The sequence below is a fragment of the Cervus elaphus genome, chromosome 11, assembly GCF_910594005.1.
Source record: "Cervus elaphus chromosome 11, mCerEla1.1, whole genome shotgun sequence".
Lineage (NCBI taxonomy): Eukaryota > Metazoa > Chordata > Mammalia > Artiodactyla > Cervidae > Cervus > Cervus elaphus.
The window spans coordinates 82,212,833-82,231,023 of NC_057825.1; the positions used below are offsets into that span (position 1 = coordinate 82,212,833).

Sequence of the window (18,191 nt, forward strand, 5' to 3'; positions counted from 1 at the left end):
TGTGTTTTTAACATAGCCATACTAGTGATTGAGAAATGGTATCTTATTGTGGGTTTGCTTTGAATTTCCCTAAAAAATAATGATGCTGAATATCTTTTTGTTTGTTTATCAGACATTTGTATATCTTCTTTGAAAAAATGTCCATTCAAATCCTTCGTCCATATTTAAATTGGGCTGTCTTTTTATTTGTGTATATTTATATATGAGTTCTGTATATATTCTGAAAACTAAACCTTTATCAGATACATGATTTGCAAGTATTTTCTCCCATTCTGTGAACTGTCTTTTCATTCCTTGATAGTTTCCTTTAAGACACAGATATACTTTTCAAAGATGACAAAATTCAGGTACAGGATTGGAAACTGACTTTGTCAAGATCTGCATAGTTTAAATTAAAATGAACAAACAAACTCTCAATTGAATCATATAATTTCTTTTTTTTTTCTTTTCTTTTTTTTGGCATGTACTATCTTAGTTCCCTGACCAGGGATCAAACCTGCGCCACCTACAGTAGAAGCATGGAGTTTTAACCACTGGACTACCAGGGAAGTCCCCACATAATTTATTTTAAATTAATTATAAGATGATCAAAAGAAAGTTCAAAAAGGTGTAAATGACTGATGGTTTTATTGGCAAAAGTAACTAGATAGTGTATGAAGTTATTTCAGATGACAGATTTAGTTGTTTTCCTTACAAGTAAAAGCTGCAATTACCACATTAAAACTTTAATGCAGGCTATCTACATATGGAGCTTTAGCCTCAGGCCTGGAGCAGCTGTGAAATGAAAGTTACCGCACCATTCTAGTCCTTGGATATCAGTATATTGTCCTTCGCCTTCCACCCTGCAACAGTAAAAAATAAGTGTGTTCATTAACAAGACTAGAAATTTACAGTCCAGGTATAAGACTGTCTAGTATATAATATACTATGTCTGAAGAATTATATCATTCTGCTTTCAAACTTTGATTTAAAACCTGACATCCTGTTTTTATATCCTACAAAAAAAAATACTACTATTCCAAACAAACATTGTCATTATACAAATTTTTACGTATTTTAAGATTTTAGGATTACATATGCTTAGTTTAGACAAAACCAAAACAGTCACAAAATGAAAAGTTTATATTGGTTATCTGACTTAATTAGTTCATTTATTCAACAAATGTTTATTGATCTTCAACTATGTGTGAGATGCTATGCTCTATGCTAGTGTTTTCTGGACTCTTTGGAGTGGTGAAAATGCGCTTCACAGAACCAGACCTTTATCCCATGGGTTAGAGTTTTCTCCCTTTATTAATATCAGCATGAAAAGTTTTTATGTTGTCATCACAGACTTGGCAATAGAACAGGTGAACCCTTTTCTACCTGCCTCAATATATATCAACCACTTCATAACAATTAGGTTGCATTTTTAATTCTGGAAATAATAATGGAGTAGTTATAAATGAATATGAAACCGCTGGATGACATAGTATTTGGTGTGAGGATTAAGTTTATAAAGATGTGTGAGGGTGGGGGTGAAGATTTGGATGAAGGTGGTTAAATGCTACAAACTTCCAGATACAAGATAAATAAAGTATTAGGAATGTAATGTATAAGATGATAAATATAATTAACACCTTTGTGTGTTATACATAAAAGAGAGTAAATCCTTAGTTCTCATCACAAGAAAAAAATATTTTTCTTTTTTTATTACTTTATATCAATGTGATATGATGAAGGTTCACTAAATTTATTGTGGCAATCACTTCATGATATGTAAATCAAATCATTATGCTGTATACCTTGAATTTATACAGTGCTGTATGTGAATTACATCTCAAACTGGAAGAAAATATAAAATAAAATTTAAAACTATAAAAAAACCTTGTCAAGATATTTCAAGCGAAAATAATTTTGGGCCTAAATTTTCTCAATAATTGCAACAAACTTTCCATTTCCAATATGACTGCAAAAAGTTCCATAGGAATAAAGGAGTCAGAGGAAATAAATGAAAAATCTAATAGATTATCACTAGGAATGATATGTTTTGGAGGCTCATAATGGCCTTAGCCTCTCTCATAACATTTTTCCATAAAATGATAATCCAACAATTCTTCTAAAATATAAGTATATTTTAACTAAATACATTATAAAAGAAATTTAGCATTAACTAAATTTTTAGGCAAATATGCTGAGAAATATCTTTTAGACTACAGTGACTTTTTATTTTAAACTCACCTGTTTTCATTGAAATTTCCAGTGTACTTTGCCCCAGTTGGGAATATATAAGTTCCCAGTCCATGAAACATATTGTCCTTAAAGTGTCCTTCATATACTGCTCCTGAAAAATGCTCAAGTTTTCCATAACCATTCATCTGTTTGTAACAGAGGAAATGACCTCAGTAACTAATCTTCAGTTTCACTAGTATATTTCTAAAAAGTATACACATATGTCTGTCATCCACTTAGTTATTTAATCTAACATTGTATCACCCTTTATTTCCACAAAAATAAGACAACATTTTTATCATTGTCCTTTGTATGTCTGTCTCTGTGAAGCTGACAAAGTCAGTGTTTCTGATCTGGGGCGCCTGAACATCGTGGAGGTCCATAATGATAATAACAGGGCTCCTCAAGATACCTTGAATATATCAAAAATCTTAAAGGCCAACCAGTTTAGTTAGCCCAGAAATGGCACAAAGAAGTTGTTAAGGACAGAAATTTGTATTCAAGCAGACCCAAGAACATATTTTTGTTTCATCACTTACTAGCTGGGCAAGAAATCTGAGCCGAATTTCCCTCAATTGTAAAACAGCAATATGAATGGTATCGAACTCATTAGGCTGCTATGAAGATTAAATGAGAAAATTATGTAATGAGTTTAGTTTGTTCAACGAATAGGAAATGAGAAAGATGATGACAATTAGCTCTCTGAATGAGTTTCATACTATTCCTTATATTCATATATATTAAATATAATAATTTGTTATTTTTATTACATGGTCTACTCATACATGTTTTTTGAAATGGTGAAATGCCAGGAATCATTTAACCAACTGAGTTACTTATCCACTGTCAAAATTCAAAACAATAATAATACCTTGTCATTTTTCCAGCTTCCTGTGTAGACAATCCCATTCGGAGTGGTATGAATACCTATTCCATTTCTCTCAATGACTCCAGAAGATGTTCTTGTACAGTCCCCATCTAAGTGAGAGAGAAATACTGAAGATTATAAACGGGAACCCTGTTTGACTAAGTATTAAAATATGTTCAACCTTAATCAGAACTGCATCACAGTGGGTCTCTCTGCTTTCCTAGCACCAAGATGAGGCGCTCCATGGACCTTTAAATCATTGAGACTCAAGAGCCTGGAAGACTGACACTGGCTATGGCCCTCCCATAGGTTTCCAAGGCACACTGTCTATACTGAACTTTAGAGTTTAAGATTTAAAATCTGTTCCTCCATTAGTATCTTTTTTTCTCTCCATTAGTATTTCTGTGTGATTTTATTTAATGGAGTCAATATGTCAACAGTACTTTTATCAAGTGTGACAGTCTCAGTTTTGCACTCTTAAGCTATTTAATTTTCATCTATATAGAAAAAAGTAATTGAAATATATGCTTACCATACTTGTCTCCATTTGGAAATATAAAGTTTATCTTAAATACTTCAGGAGCTGTTTTAAAAGATTTAAGAAAAATCACATAAACAAATATTTTTTAAAGTTTTTTATTCTTTGATATGGACAATTGTTGAAGTCTTTATTGAATTTGTTACAGGATTGTTTCTGGTTTATGTTTTGGTTCTTTGGCTGAGAGGCATGTGGGATCTTAGCTTCCCAACCAGGGATCAAACCCACACCCCCTGCATTGGAAGGTGAAGTCTTAATCAGTGGACCATAAGGGAAGTCTCAAACTTAAACATTTTTATGTTATAAGACCTATAACAAATTTGCTGGAAGAGCAAACCAAATAGACTCACTTTATATTCATGTTTACTTGGCATTTCCATAGTTGAGTGTAGGGTTCTGGGGAAATAAATAATTTTGTCTAGATGATCTATTTTTATTTGTGTATTTTAACAGCTTTATTAATACATAATTCACATATCACAAAAATTACTCTTTAAAAGTATACAAAACTCATTTGTTTTCGCATACTCAAGTTGTATAACTGTCACCACAATCTAATTTTAGAATATTTTAATCACTCTCAAAAGAAATCCTGTACATATTATCAGTTGCTCTCTATTACCCTAAAACCTACCCAACCCCACCCCCAGACCCTGGCAAACAATAATCTATAATCTGTCTCTATGTACTGGTATAATCCAGACAGTTCATAGAAATGGAATCATACAATATGTGGTCCTTTGTGAGTAGCTTCTTTTACTCAGCTTCAAGTTTCATCCATGTTGCAGCATGTATTAGTATTTTATCACTTTTTATTGCTGAATAGTCCATGGTACAAAAATAACATATTTTGTTTATTTATTCATTCATCAGTTGATGGTCAGTTGAGTGTTTCCAGTTTTGGCTAGAATGAATAATGCTACTATAAACATTCATGTATAGTTTTTTGTATGGGCATATGTTTTTCTTTCTCTTGGGTATATGATCTATGGATTATTTCACAGATGTAAGGTAGAGTGAGCAATCTCAGAATTGGCAGTAGGAAGAAATAGAAAAAAAAGATAGTAAGTGAGAAGAGGCGGGGGAAGGAGTAGGGTCCAAACAGAATGAGATTGGAATAAAGACAGGTAAAAAATGAAAAAAGAAAGCCACAGGACTGGGGGGTAGTGGGTGGAGTGGAATCTATGCCTCAAGCTGTGGGACATTTAGTCGATTAAAACATTAGAAACTAATTTTTTCCAATACTGAAGAAAACATATATTGGAGACGATAAGTAAACTATAACTTCTAGAACAACAGCCTATTAGAATGTTACTCAAAGTGTGGCCCATGCATTAGAATCACTTAGGATGCTTTACAAGTTGCTAGGCCCTACTATACATTGCAGAATCAGAATCTCTATGGGTGGGACAAGAGAACTGATCTTTTCAACTGGAATACTAACCTGAGTGCCAGTTAAGAAAGACTGGAAGCTCATCCCCTCTGAGGAAACAGAGTTAATAAACAAAATAGGCAGAAGACTTAAACATCATCAGAAAGGGAGAGTCCAGCAGCCTTGAGAAAGGAGTAGACACTTATGAAAAATAATTAACAATTTAGGAAATGAATAATTTAACTGTGAAAAGAAGAGAAGCAAAAAGCAAAGGAGAAAAGGAAAGATATACCCATTTGAATGCAGAGTTTCAAAGAATAACAAGGAGATAAGAAAGCCTTCCTCAGTGATCAGTGCAAAGAAATACAGGAAAACAATAGAATGGGCAAGACTAGAGATCTCTTTAAGAAAATTAGAGATACCAAGGGAACATTGGTATCCCTTATGGCAGAAAGCGAAGAGGAACTAAAAAGCCTCTTGATGAAAGTGAAGGAGGAGAGTGAAAAATTTGGCTTAAAGCTCAACATTCAGAAAACTAAGATCATGGCATCAGGTCCCATCACTTCATGGCAAATAGATGAGGAAACAGTGTCAGACTTTATTTTTTTTGGCTCCAAAATCACTGCAGATGGTGACTGCAGCCATGAAATTAAAAGACGCTTACTCCTTGTAAGGAAAGTTATGACCAACCTAGATAGCATATTTAAAAGCAGACACATTACTTTGTCAGCAAAGGTCCATCTAGTCAAAGCTATGGTTTTTCCAGTGGTCATGTATGGATGTGAGAGTTGGACAGTGAAGAAAGCTGAGCACCAAAGAATTGATGCTTTTGAACTGTGGTGTTGGAGAAGACTCTTGAGAGTCCCTTGGACTGCAAGAAGATCCAACCAGTCCATCCTAAAGGAGATAAGTCCTGGGTGTTCACTGGAAGGACTGATGTTGAAGCTGAAACTCCAATACTTTGGCCACCTCATGCGAAGAGTGGACTCATTGGAAAAGACCCTAATGCTGGGAAGGCTTGGGGGCAGGAGGAGAAGGGGACGACAGAGGATGAGATGGCTGGATGGCATCACCGACTTGATAGACATGGGTTTGGGCAGACTCTGGGAGTTGGTGATGGACAGGGAGGCCTGGCATGCTGCGATTCATGGGGTTGCAAAGAGTCGGACATGACTGAGCGACTGAACTGAAGGGAACATTTCATGCAAAGATGGGCACAATAAAGGACAGAAATAGTATATGGACCTAACAGAAGCAGAAGATATTAAGAAGAGGTGGCAAGAATACACAGAATTGTACAAAAAAGATCTTCATGACCCAGATAATCACGATGGTGTGATCACTCACCTAGAGCCAGACATCCTGGAATGTGAAGTCAAGTGGGCCTTAGGAAGCATCACTATGAACAAAGCTAGTGGAGGTGATGGAATTCCAGTTGAGCTGTTTAAAATCCTAAAAGATGATGCTGTGAAAGTGCTGCACTCAATATGCCAGCAAATTTGCGAAACTCAACAGAGGCCACAGGACTGGAAAAGGTCAGTTTTCATTCCAATCCCAAAGAAAGGCAATGCCAAAGAATGTTCAAACTGCTGCACAATTGCACTCATCTCACACGCTAGTAAAGTAATGCTCAAAATTCTCCAAGCCAATCTTCAGCAATACGTGAACAGTGAACTTCCAGATGTTCAAGCTGGTTTTAGAAAAGGCAGAGGAACCAGAGACCAAATTGCCAACATCCACTGGCTCATCGAAAAAGCAAGAGAGTTCCAGAAAAACATCTATTTCTGCTTTATTATGCCAAAAACTTTGACTGTATGGATCACAATAAACTGTGGAAAATTCTTCTAGAGATAGGAATACCAGACCTCCTGACTTGCCTCTTGAGAAACCTGTATGCAGGTCAGGAAGCAACAGAGTTGGACATGGAACAACAGACTGGTTCCAAATAGGAAAAGGAGTACGTCAAGGCTGTATATTGTCACCCTGCTTATTTAACTTATATGCAGAGTACGTCATGAGAAACACTGGGATGGAAGAAGCACAAGCTGGAATCAAGATTGCCAGGAGAAATATCAATAACCTCAGATATACAGATGACACCACCCTTATGGCAGAAAGTGAAGTACCAAAGAGCCTCTTGATGAAAGTGAAAGAGGAGAGTGAAAAAGTTGGCTTAAAGCTCAACATTCAGAAAACTAAGACCATGGCATCCGGTCCCATCACTTCATGGCAAATAGATGGGGAATTAGTGGAAACAGTGGCTGACTTTATTTTTTTGGGCTCCAAAATCACTGCAGATGGTGACTGCAGCCATGATATTAAAAGACGCTTACTCCTTGGGAGGAAAGTTATGACTAAACTAGACAACATATTGAAAAGCAGAGACATTACTTTGCCAATAAAGTCAAGGCTATGGTTTTTCCAGTAGTCATGTATTGAAGAGTTGGACTATAAAGAAAGCTGAGCGCCAAAGAATTGATGCTTTTGAACTGTGGTCTTGGAGAAGACTCTTGAGAGTCCCTTGGTCTGTAAAGAGATCCAACCAGTTCATTCTAAAGGAGATGTGTCCTGACTGTTCATTGAAAGGACTGATGTTGAAGCTGAAATTCCAATACTTTGGCCATCTGATGTGAAGAGCTAATTCATTTGAAAAGACCCTGATGCTGGGAAAGATTGAAGGCAGGAGGAGAAGGGACGACAGAGGATGAGATGGTTGGATGGCATCATCAACTCGATGGACATGGGTTTGGGTAAACTCCTGGTGTTGATGATGGTGTTGGTGATGGTCAGGGAGGCCTGGTGTGCTGCAGTCCATGGGGTCACAAAGAGTCAGACACGACTGAGTGGCTGAACTGAACTGTTGAAATAAACCTCTTTCGAAGGGCTGAAGAGCAGAACAAATACCATTGAAAAGTAAATTAGTGAACTGGAATACAAGGTTGAACATTTTTCCCAGAAAGAGGCATAAAGGAAAACAAAGATATCACCTGACAAACCTTTCATATCTCACCTCATCCCCAGACTCTTCTAGGACACCCCACAACACTCTTGGTCTATCCCTACTGTAGTTTGTGTGTGTGTGTGTGTGTGTGTATCCCTACTATAGTGTGTGGTTTATTCCTGCTGCTGCTGCTGCTAAGTCGCTTCAGTCATGTCCGACTGTGTGCGACCCCATAGATGGCAGCCTACCAGGCTCCTCCATCCCTGGGATTCTCCAGGCAAGAACGCTGGAGTGGGTTGCCATTTCCTTCTCCAATGTATGAAAGTGAAAAGTGAAAATGAGAGTGCTCAGTTGTGTCCGACTCTTTGTGACCCCATGGACTTCCTCCATGGGCGTTTCCAGGCAAGAGTACTGGAGTGGGTTGCCATTGCCTTCTCTGGGTCTATCCCTAGAGCCCCCCCAACACTCTTGGTCTATCCCTACTGTAGTGTGTGTGTGTGTCTGTATGCGTGTTCGTCTATCCTACTGTAGAGTGTGAGTGTGTGTGTTGGTTTATCCCTACTGTACTGTGTGTGTGTGTCTGTGTGTGTTGGTCTATCCCTACTATAGTGTGTGTGTGTGTCTGTGTGTGTTGGATCTATCCCTACTATAGTGTGTGTGTGTGTGTCTGTGTGTGTTGGATCTATCCCTACTATAGTGTGTGTGTGTCTGTGTGTGTTGGTCTATCCCTACTGTAGTGTGTGTGTGTGTGTGTGTTGGTCCATCCCTACTGTAGTGTGTGTGTGTGTGTGTGTGTCTGTGTGTGTTGGTCTATCCCTACTATAGTGTGTGTGTGTGTTGGTCTATCCCTACTATAGTGTGTATGTGTGTGTGTCTGTGTGTGTTGGATCTATCCCTACTATAGTGTGTGTGTGTGTGTGTGTGTGTTGGATCTATCCCTACTGTAGAGTGTGAGTGTGTGTGTGTGTGTTGGTCTATCCCTACTGTAGTGTGTGTGTGTGTGTGTGTCTGTGTGTCTGTGTGTGTTGGTCTATCCCTACTATAGTGTGTGTGTGTTGATCTATCCCTACTATAGTGTGTCTGTGTGTGTTGATCTATCCCTACTATAGTGTGTGTGTGTGTGTCTGTGTGTGTTGGATTTATCCCTACTGTAGTGTGTGTGTGTGTGTGTGTGTGTCTGTGTGTGTTGGTCTATCCCTACTATAGTGTGTGTGTGTGTGTGTTGGTCTATCCCTACTGTAGTGTGTGTGTGTGTGTGTGTGTGTGTTGGTCTATCCCTACTGTAGAGTGTGAGTGTGTGTGTGTGTGTTGGTCTATCCCTACTGTAGTGTGTGTGTGTGTGTCTGTGTGTGTTGGTCTATCCCTACTGTAGGGTGTGTGTGTGTCTGTGTGTGTTGGTCTATCCCTACTGTAAGGTGTGTGTGTGTGTGTGTGTGTGTGTGTGTGTGTGTTGGTCTATCCCTACTGTAGAGTGTGAGTGTGTGTGTTGGTCTATCCCTACTGTAGTGTGTGTGTCTGTGTGTGTTGGTCTATCCCTACTGTAGGGTGTGTGTGTGTCTGTGTGTGTTGGTCTATCCCTACTGTAGGGTGTGTGTGTGTCTGTGTGTGTTGGTCTATCCCTACTGTAGTGTGTGTGTGTGTGTGTGTTGGTCTATCCCTACTGTAGTGTGTGTGTGTGTCTGTGTTGATCTATCCCTACTGTAGAGTGTGTGTGTGTGTCTGTGTGTGTTGGTCTATCCCTACTATAGTGTGTGTGTGTCTGTGTGTGTTGGTCTATCCCTACTATAGTGTGTGTGTGTGTGTTGGTCTATCCCTACTGTAGTGTGTGTGTGTGTCTGTGTGTGTTGGTCTATCCCTACTGTAGGGTGTGTGTGTGTGTGTGTTGGTCTATCCCTACTGTAGGGTGTGTGTGTGTCTGTGTGTGTTGGTCTATCCCTACTATAGTGTGTGTGTGTGTGTGTGTGTGTTGGTCTATCCCTACTGTAGTGTGTGTGTGTGTCTGTGTTGACCTATCCCTACTGTAGAGTGTGTGTGTGTGTGTCTGTGTGTGTTGGTCTATCCCTACTATAGTGTGTGTGTGTCTGTGTGTGTTGGTCTATCCCTACTATAGTGTGTGTGTGTGTGTTGGTCTATCCCTACTGTAGTGTGTGTGTGTGTGTGTCTGTGTGTGTTGGTCTATCCTACTGTAGTGTGTGTGTGTGTCAATTGCCCTTAAATGGTTCCACACCCGAAACTTTGGAATGTTAGAGCTAGAAGAAGGGAACCTAAGAGGTGCAGACTGGCAGTACGCTGGCGCTGGCCTAATGTGTCACAACAGCGAATCGACGGCCGAATGAGAGCTAGAATCCAGGTCTCCAGATTCCCGCTCCTGGGGCTCTCTCTGTACCCCCATCCCACCCGTGGCTCAGGAAATCTGTCCATCCCTACTGCAGTTGCCAGGGGCCGGCTCACTGCGAGTTCTACTTAAGAGACGTTGAGAGGATGGGGCACTCACTTGACACAGGGCTGCGGGACAGATTTTCTGGACTCTGCGATTCCCCCTGGGCCGCCAGCTCCGTGGCCTGGAGGGACGGAAGCCGTAATTCAGCGCCGGGTGCGACATGGTTGCTAGGGCGACCAGGCACCTCTCACCCGGAAGCGAATAGGGGTCCGAGGTTGAGCCAATCAGAAGGCGCCAGGGCTGTGCTGCTGTAGCTGGGCCGCTGCGGAGCCGCTCCAGGTAAGGTCCGGGTGGGTGGCAGCGCCCAGGCAGGGCCCTTGGCCGCTGGGCGCCACGTCCGAACAGGTGGCCCGGGAAGCAGCGCTACAACCCCGGGACGGTCGCCCCTTCCGCGGACGAGGGATGTGTGTCTGTGTGCGTGGTCCGCGCGTCTGCCTGGTGGTCAGTGTGCGGACCTTTCCACCGTCAGCCTCTCCCGCAGTGGGCAGGGTCTGAGGAGACTGCCTGCCCGGTGGGATCCAGCCTGTCTGGCAGGGGCCGGTGAGTCTGGAGCAGCAGGATCCTAGGCCTGCGACCAGGCCTGGCCTGTGTCGACAGCAGAGGGTTGTACATCTGAGGCCGGGGAGCTGAATTCTGCGAGATAAAGGGTTGAATTGGAGGGCCTCGGGCTCGTTTCCTGTGTCTTAGCTCCATCTCCAGTTGGTGGCTGTTTGGGGAGAGGATTGGCTACGGTGTATGCTGGAAGAAAGGTACCAGGTCTGGGTATCTGCAAGGAGCTGGATATATGGGTTTAGTCAGAGATTTGCCTGGGAGGGGAGTGGTTTGTGGTCAGTTTCAGCGCCCAGCTTGGTGATTCTGTTCCTGGGAGCCAAACTTAGGTTCTCATGTCCACGGTGAATAAAGATAGTTGAGATCTTCCCAGGCTAAATGGATTTCTGATGTTTTGGCGTCTTATGGGGCCTGCCTGATCAGGGGAAAACTGCCATTCCCAGGGCTGGCTAATTAACGATTAATCTGACAGCATGCCTTTTAGATGCACACCAATCAATCCTGCCCGCCTTACCTCCAACAACTTCCTTTGTCTAACTACCAAGCCTGTAGTTCACCTGCCCTAAATCAGTCCAGGGCCAAGTACCAGGCAACAAGGGACAAGCCCTAGACCTTAGAGCCTGTGGGAATTACTCAAAGTAGCCAGTCCTAAGCTGTTTTCCCTGCCTGGCCTCTTCTTTCCTATGGAAAAACCAAGAAAGGCTGCAGGGTGGCCTTACTCCTTTCTGCCTGCTCCTGACACAGGTGCTTCCCTGGCATGACCTACGGAGGCAGACAGACCTCTCCTTTTTAGGAGAGCTATAAGTAACATTAAACTTTTTCTTTTGATGGTATTAATCTCTCTCTGTCAGCACTCAGTCACCTTTATAAACTAGGGCCCAGGCACAAGTCAAAGCAGGGCTGGCTTAACATTAAATTTTGAATTGAAGATACAAAGTACATGTTTGGGGGTAAGAGGGAAGTGTGGGGGAAACAATTTCAGCTTTGGGGTCAAAGGGATTATTTCAGACCCTAGCTCCAGGCTTTGCTTCTATAGTAGTGACATTGGACAAATCGTGTAATTTATCTGTACTCTAGTTTCCTCCTCTATAAAATACAGATAATAATATTTACTGTCTAGGAGTTTTACAGAATTAACTGAAATAACCTTAATCTTTCCCCTCCATGCAGACTTATATTTCCAACTATGTTCTACACATCTCCATTTGAATGTCTAGAAGGCATCTCCAGTGTAACATCCATTCTGAACTTGTGACACTCCCTATATCTTTTCCTGTCCATTCCCTGATGGCTCAGATGGTAAAGCGTCTGCCCGCAGTGTGGGAGACCCAGGTTCGATCCCTGGGTCGAGAAGATCCCCTGGAGAAGGAAGTGGCAACCCACTCCAGTACTGTTGCCCGGAACATTTCATGGACGGAGGAGCCTGGTAGGCTACAGTCCATGGGGTTGCAAAGAGTTGGACACGACTGAGCAACTTCACTTCACATTCCCATTCGGATCACATGGCTGAACACAGAATCCCTATTCACCTAGTTAAGCTAGGCCCTCAAATTTTACAGTAATTCTAGACACTTACACCTTTCATCTAATTCATCTACCATTAAAATGCATTGAGACTGTATGGCCACTTTTCAACTCTACTTGTTCCATCTGTAGTCCAACTCACTGTTTAGTTTTGTTTTTTATCTCCTACCTAAACAACTGAGTAGTTTCTCCTCACCTCCCTACAGTTGTTTTATTCTTCACATAGCAGCTAGAGTAATTGTTTTAGAACTGAAGTCAGTCATACCAGGCTTCTGCCTTTGCTCTCTATTGACTTTCTGTTATATTTAGTATAAAATTCAAAGTTCTTCCCAGGGCTTATATGGCCATCTCTGCTCTCTGACCTCATCTCCTTTGTTTACTGTGTTGCAGACCCACAAGACTCCTCACTGTTCAGCCCACTGCATTGAAGATGTTATTCTGGACTTGGACCCTTTTCACCTACTATTGCTTCTGCTTAGAATGTTCTTTTTACAAATATTTCATGACTCATTTCCTGCATGTTCACATGTCTGCTCAAATATGATCTCAGAAAGATGATCACTCTTAACCTGACCACTCTATCTGAAAAAAGACTCAGTTTTTTTTCTTCATAGCACTTAATATTGTATATTTGTTTGTTGTCATCTTAACCTCTAGAGGATGAGCTTCATGAGGCAAGAATTTTGTTGTCTTTGCTGTTGTATCCCTAGAATCTAGCACTTAATAAGTGTTCAATAAATATTTGTGGAATGAATAAATAAATGAATGGCTCTCCATTCTCATATCATTTATTCAACCCTCAGCCATTCCTCAAATACATATTGAATTCCTGTTATTTGCTATACACTGCTAGAGGTACAGTGGTAATCAACATGGATATACTCCTTGCGTTCAGAGAGCTTTCTGGGGGGGGGTGGGGTGGGAGATAAACATCAAAGAAACAATAAATATGTATAATTATAAAGGATTTTGAAGAAAGGAATATCAAGAGACCCAGTTCAATTTCTACATATTTGTGTTTCCCAGTTATTTCTCTGCTTTTGATTTCAAATTTCATTTTAGCTTGGTTGCAAAACATACTTTTTAAATTTTTGTCTTTTTAAATTTATTAAGGTTTGTTTTATAGGCTAGTATATTGTCTATCCTGGAAAATTTTCCTTCTTCACATAAGAAAAATGTGTATTTTTTGTTGGGTAGAATGTTCTGTAGGTCTCTTAGGTCAAGTTGGTTTTTACTGTGTTTCAAGTCTTCTGTTTCCTTATTGATCTTCTGTGTAGTTTTTTTTTTTACCATAGCTGAATGTGGATATTGCAGTTTCCTGCTGTTATATGTTGTGTATTTCTCTGTCCATTTCTGTCAGTTGTTGGTTGATGTGTTTTGGTGCTCTGTTACTAAGTACAGAATATTTATAATTGTTGCATCTTCCTCATGGATTGACTCTCTTATCTTTATGAAATGTTCTTCTTTATCACTGACAAGATTTTTTTGCTTTAAAGTCTATTTTGTTTGATATTAGCGTAGTTGCTGCAGCTTTCTTGTGGTTTCTGTTTGCATGATTTCTCTTTTTCCATCCTTATACTTTTCATTTATTTGTATCTTTGAATTTAAAGTGATAGACAGCATATACTTGGATCTTGTTTTTACTCACTAATAATTTGTCTTTTGATTGGATTGTTTAATTCATTCACATTTAATATTGTTATTGGTATAGGGGGATTTATTTTTTCTATTCTACTTTTAGTTGTCAATATGTCTCATGTCTATTTTGTTTCACTGTTCCTACTTTACTGTTTTCTTTTGCATTAAATTATTCAATAAATATTTCCTAATGCAGTATTTTAATTTCTTTAGTATTTTTTTTTTTTTTAATTTTTGGTTTACTTTTTAGTGACTGCTCAAGGATTTTGTCGTATACCTCTTAACATATCAGAGTCAACTTCACATTTATACTAACTCAATTTTGCTAATATATAGAAATGTTACTCTCATATAGCTGTATGCCTTTCCCCTCCTTTTTGCAGTAAAGATTCCACATGTAAGCAATATCATATGATATTTGTCTTTGTCCGAGTTACTTCATTTAGTATGATAATCTCTAGGTTCATCTATATTGTTGCTAATGGCATTATTTCATTCTTTTTTGTGACTCAGTAATATTCTATTATGTATATCTACCATGTTTTCTTTACCCATTCATCTGTCAGTGAAACCTTAGGTTGCATCCCCAACTGTACATTGTTACAGTTATTACTTTACCATTTGTAGTCATTTTATTAACCCGATCCATCTATACTCCCACCAACCTGCTTTGTTCTGTTACAGCAAATACATTACGTTTTTGCATATCACAAACCCACTATTATATCATATACATATTATTATATATGGTTGCTTTTTAAATCAGTTATGTGAAGAAAGAAGAAAATATGGATATACGCTGTTTGGTAGGTTTTGAGGGGGTTGATTTTGTTTTGTATTTACATAGTTACCTTTACCTTTACGGGTGCTCCTTTTTGTGTGTGTGTGAGTTCAGATTACCATCTAGGGTCACTTTCTTCAGCTTAAACAAATTCCTATAGTATTTTTTTGTAAAGCACATCTTACTGGGTTTATATCTGTAAGTGACAAGTTGTTTTTCTCTAAATGCTTTCAAGACTTCTTGCCTTTAACTTTTAGCATTTTTATGTATTGTGTCTATTTATGGATCTCTGGGTTTATCCTATTTGAAGTCCTTAGAGCTTCCTGTATGTGTAGGTTATTGTCTTTCAATAAATTTGATAAGTCTTCTTTCATTATTTCTTTAAATATTTTTTCTGTTCTTTTCTTTCTCTCTCTCCTATCCTTCTGGTGTTCCTGTTATGCGTACTACTAACCTTGGACTTAGTTTGGGTGTAGTTAGTTGACTTAGTTTGAGCTTAGTTTGTTCTTTTTTTCTGGTTCCTTAAGATGTAAATCTAGGTTGTTTATTTGAGATCATTTCTTTTTATTAACATAGACTCTTATTGTGATAAACTTCCCTCTTAGAACTCCTTTTGCTGCATCCCATAATTTTTGGTAAGTTGTGTTTTCATTTTCAGTTGTTTGATGATATTTTAAAATTTCCTTTTGATTTTGTCTTTGACCCACTGGTTGTTCAGGAGCATGTTATTTAATTTCCATATGTTTACGAATTTTCCAGTTTTCCTTCTTTATTGATTTCTAGATTTATACCATTGTTATCACAAAAGATGTTTGATTTGTTCTCAGTCTTCTTAAATTTGTCAAGACTTGTTTTACGGCCTAACATATGATCTGTTCTGAAAAATATTTCATGTGGCTTTGAATGGAATGTTCTGTGTATGTCTATTATAGTTCAAGTCGAATTTTTCTTTTGGTGGATGATTATCTTTCTGGATGATCGGACCACTGTTGAAAATGTGATATTAAAGTCTCCTATTATTGTTGTATTGCTGGCTACTTCCTCTCAATTATGTTAATATTTGCTTTATGTATTTAGATGCTCTGATATTGGGAGCATAAATGTTTATAATCGTTAGATTCCCTTGATGAATTGACCCCTTTACCGTTGTATAATGATCTTCTTTGTCTCTTGTTACAGTGTTTGACTTAGAGGTTATTTTGTCTGAGTATAGCTACCCCTGCTCTCTTTTCGTTTCCATGTGCATTTACTGTCTTTTACATCCCTTCACTTTCAGTCTGTGTGTCTTTGCAGCTGAAGCAATTCTCTTGCAGGCTGCATGTAGTTGAGTCTTATTTTTTTAATCCATTCAACTATTTTATGTATTTTGATGGGAGAATTTAGTCCATTTACATTTAAAGTAATTATTGATAAGTAAGGACTTACTGCCATATTGTTGTTTCCTGGGCATTTTTAAGATCTTTTGTTTCTTTCTTTCTCTCTTGCTGTCTTCCTTTATGATTTGATGATTTTCTATAGTGGTATGCTTTGATTTTTTTTCCTCCTCATCTTTTGTATATCTACTATAGATTTTAAAAAAATTTTTTATTCTTTTATAGTTTCTTTCTTACTATAGATTTTTAATGTGTAATTTTTTTGTTTGTTTGTTTTTTACCATGAGGCTAATGTAAGACATCTTATAACATTCTACTTTAAGCTGATAGCATCTTAACTTGGATCGCATACAAGAGTTTTACACTTTTACTCCCCTCCAGGCACAATCTCTTAGCCAGAGCTGTTTCTAAAAATATATATGTAAATATAAATTTTATTTATCAAATCATATATTAAATACATGAAATATCTAGGGTTTTTAAACCCCATGCCAGACCTAACCAAATCAGAATGTAGCATGGGACCCTACACACCCCATGTGTGGTTTGAAAACTTCTCCATGTGTTTCTGATGCACCTCCTGGTTAAGAAACTTGTGTCAGAGAAACTTATTAAATATTAGTCCTGGAAGGATGTACTTATTAATCTTTTGTGAAGCATGTTGTTCATGCGTCTTCTAAACTGGCCCTTTGAGTGCGTTTTTGTTTTTCTTCTTTGAAGTAGGCTATATCCTTAACTTTGACAAAGAATTATTACACCTATCTGGTTTTATGATGTCTGTATTACTTTTTTCTCTTGCAGGTGAAAATGAGTTCTTCAGTAAGAAGGAAAGGCAAGCCAGGGAAAGGAGGTGGAAAAGGGTCTTCCAGAGGAGGAAGAGGAGGCAGGAGCCATGCTAGTAAATCTCACGGGGGCGGCAGCAGTGGCGGTGGTATTGGTGGCAATAGAAAGGCATCAAGTAGAATCTGGGACGATGGCGATGACTTTTGTATCTTCAGTGAATCAAGGCATTCATCCAGGTTATTTATTTTTTTTTTTTCATCCAGGTTATTATACTCATTAAATGTTCAAATATGAAAACAGTATCAATTCTTGATGTATGGGACAAAAGATGGTTATTAAGACAAAGAGGGAAAATGCCAAGTAATTCTGGCTAAGTTACTCTTCCTCTTATTTTAAAGCCTTGCAGTCCCCCGCTTTGTGAATTTTTTTAAAAGTGTGATGGTAAATAACCCCTTTGGGAGAGGGGTGGGCATTGAAATCTGAGCTTAACTTTAACTTCCGTATGACACTGTAAATTGAGTGTAATATTGTTATTATAATCAATATTATGGAAAAGTAAATATTGGAAATGGTGAGGGTAATTGAAAATTATATTAAGTATTTCTTAGGCATTGTAGTTTGAAGGTCCCCAGATGAGATCTGGCTATATCCCTTCTGCTTAGTTGATGAATTATCTATTTTCCAACCGATCAACCAAATATTTACTGAAGCTTAATGTGATGATCAGAGATAGATATCATGCCCAGGCTTCTCTCATAGTCAACTTTTAATTAGTGAACGTTGTTTTGTTGTTGTTCAGTCACTTAAGTCATGTCCAACTCTTGACAATCTCATGGACTGCAGCACGCCAGACTCTTCTGTCCTCCCCTATCTCCCAGGGTTTGCTCAAATTCATGTCCTTTTGAGTCGGTGATACTACCTAACCATCTCATCCTTTGCTGCCTCTTCTCCTTTTGCTTTCAATCTTTCCCAGCATTGGCATCTTTTCCAATGAGTCACCTCTTCACATCAGGTGGCCAAGCATTAGAGTTTCACCATCAGTCCTTCTAATGAATATTCAAGGTTGATTTCCTTTAGGATTGACTGATTTGGTCTCCTTACAGTCCAAGGGACTCTCAAGAGTTACCTCCAGCACCACATTTTGAAAGCATCAATTCTTTGGCACTCAGCCTT

At 38.9% G+C, this 18,191-nt stretch overlaps 2 protein-coding genes across 5 annotated transcripts in view; one reads left to right on the forward strand and one right to left on the reverse strand.

Moving 5' to 3' along the window:
* Positions 1–610: 610 nt before the first annotated feature.
* On the reverse strand, positions 611–10,541 carry MORN2 (MORN repeat containing 2). The gene is made up of 4 exons (XM_043918194.1): positions 10,425–10,541; positions 3,083–3,189; positions 2,221–2,357; positions 611–842 (listed from the first exon to the last, which is right to left on the reverse strand). The coding sequence occupies exons 3-4, from the start codon at positions 2,355–2,357 to the stop codon at positions 740–742; spliced, it is 240 nt and encodes a 79-aa protein (XP_043774129.1). The 5' UTR covers positions 3,083–3,189; positions 10,425–10,541; the 3' UTR covers positions 611–739.
* A 39-nt stretch (positions 10,542–10,580) lies between these two features.
* DHX57 (DExH-box helicase 57) overlaps positions 10,581–18,191 on the forward strand; it is a 59,069-nt gene continuing 51,458 nt past the window's right edge. For 2 of the 4 annotated variants that reach the window (XM_043918195.1, XM_043918197.1), the window contains exons 1-2: positions 10,668–10,910; positions 17,037–17,254. In XM_043918195.1, the coding sequence (XP_043774130.1) occupies positions 17,043–17,254 (212 nt within the window). In that variant the 5' untranslated portion in view covers positions 10,668–10,910; positions 17,037–17,042. The other 2 variants (XM_043918196.1, XM_043918198.1) reach the window with 2 other exon arrangements.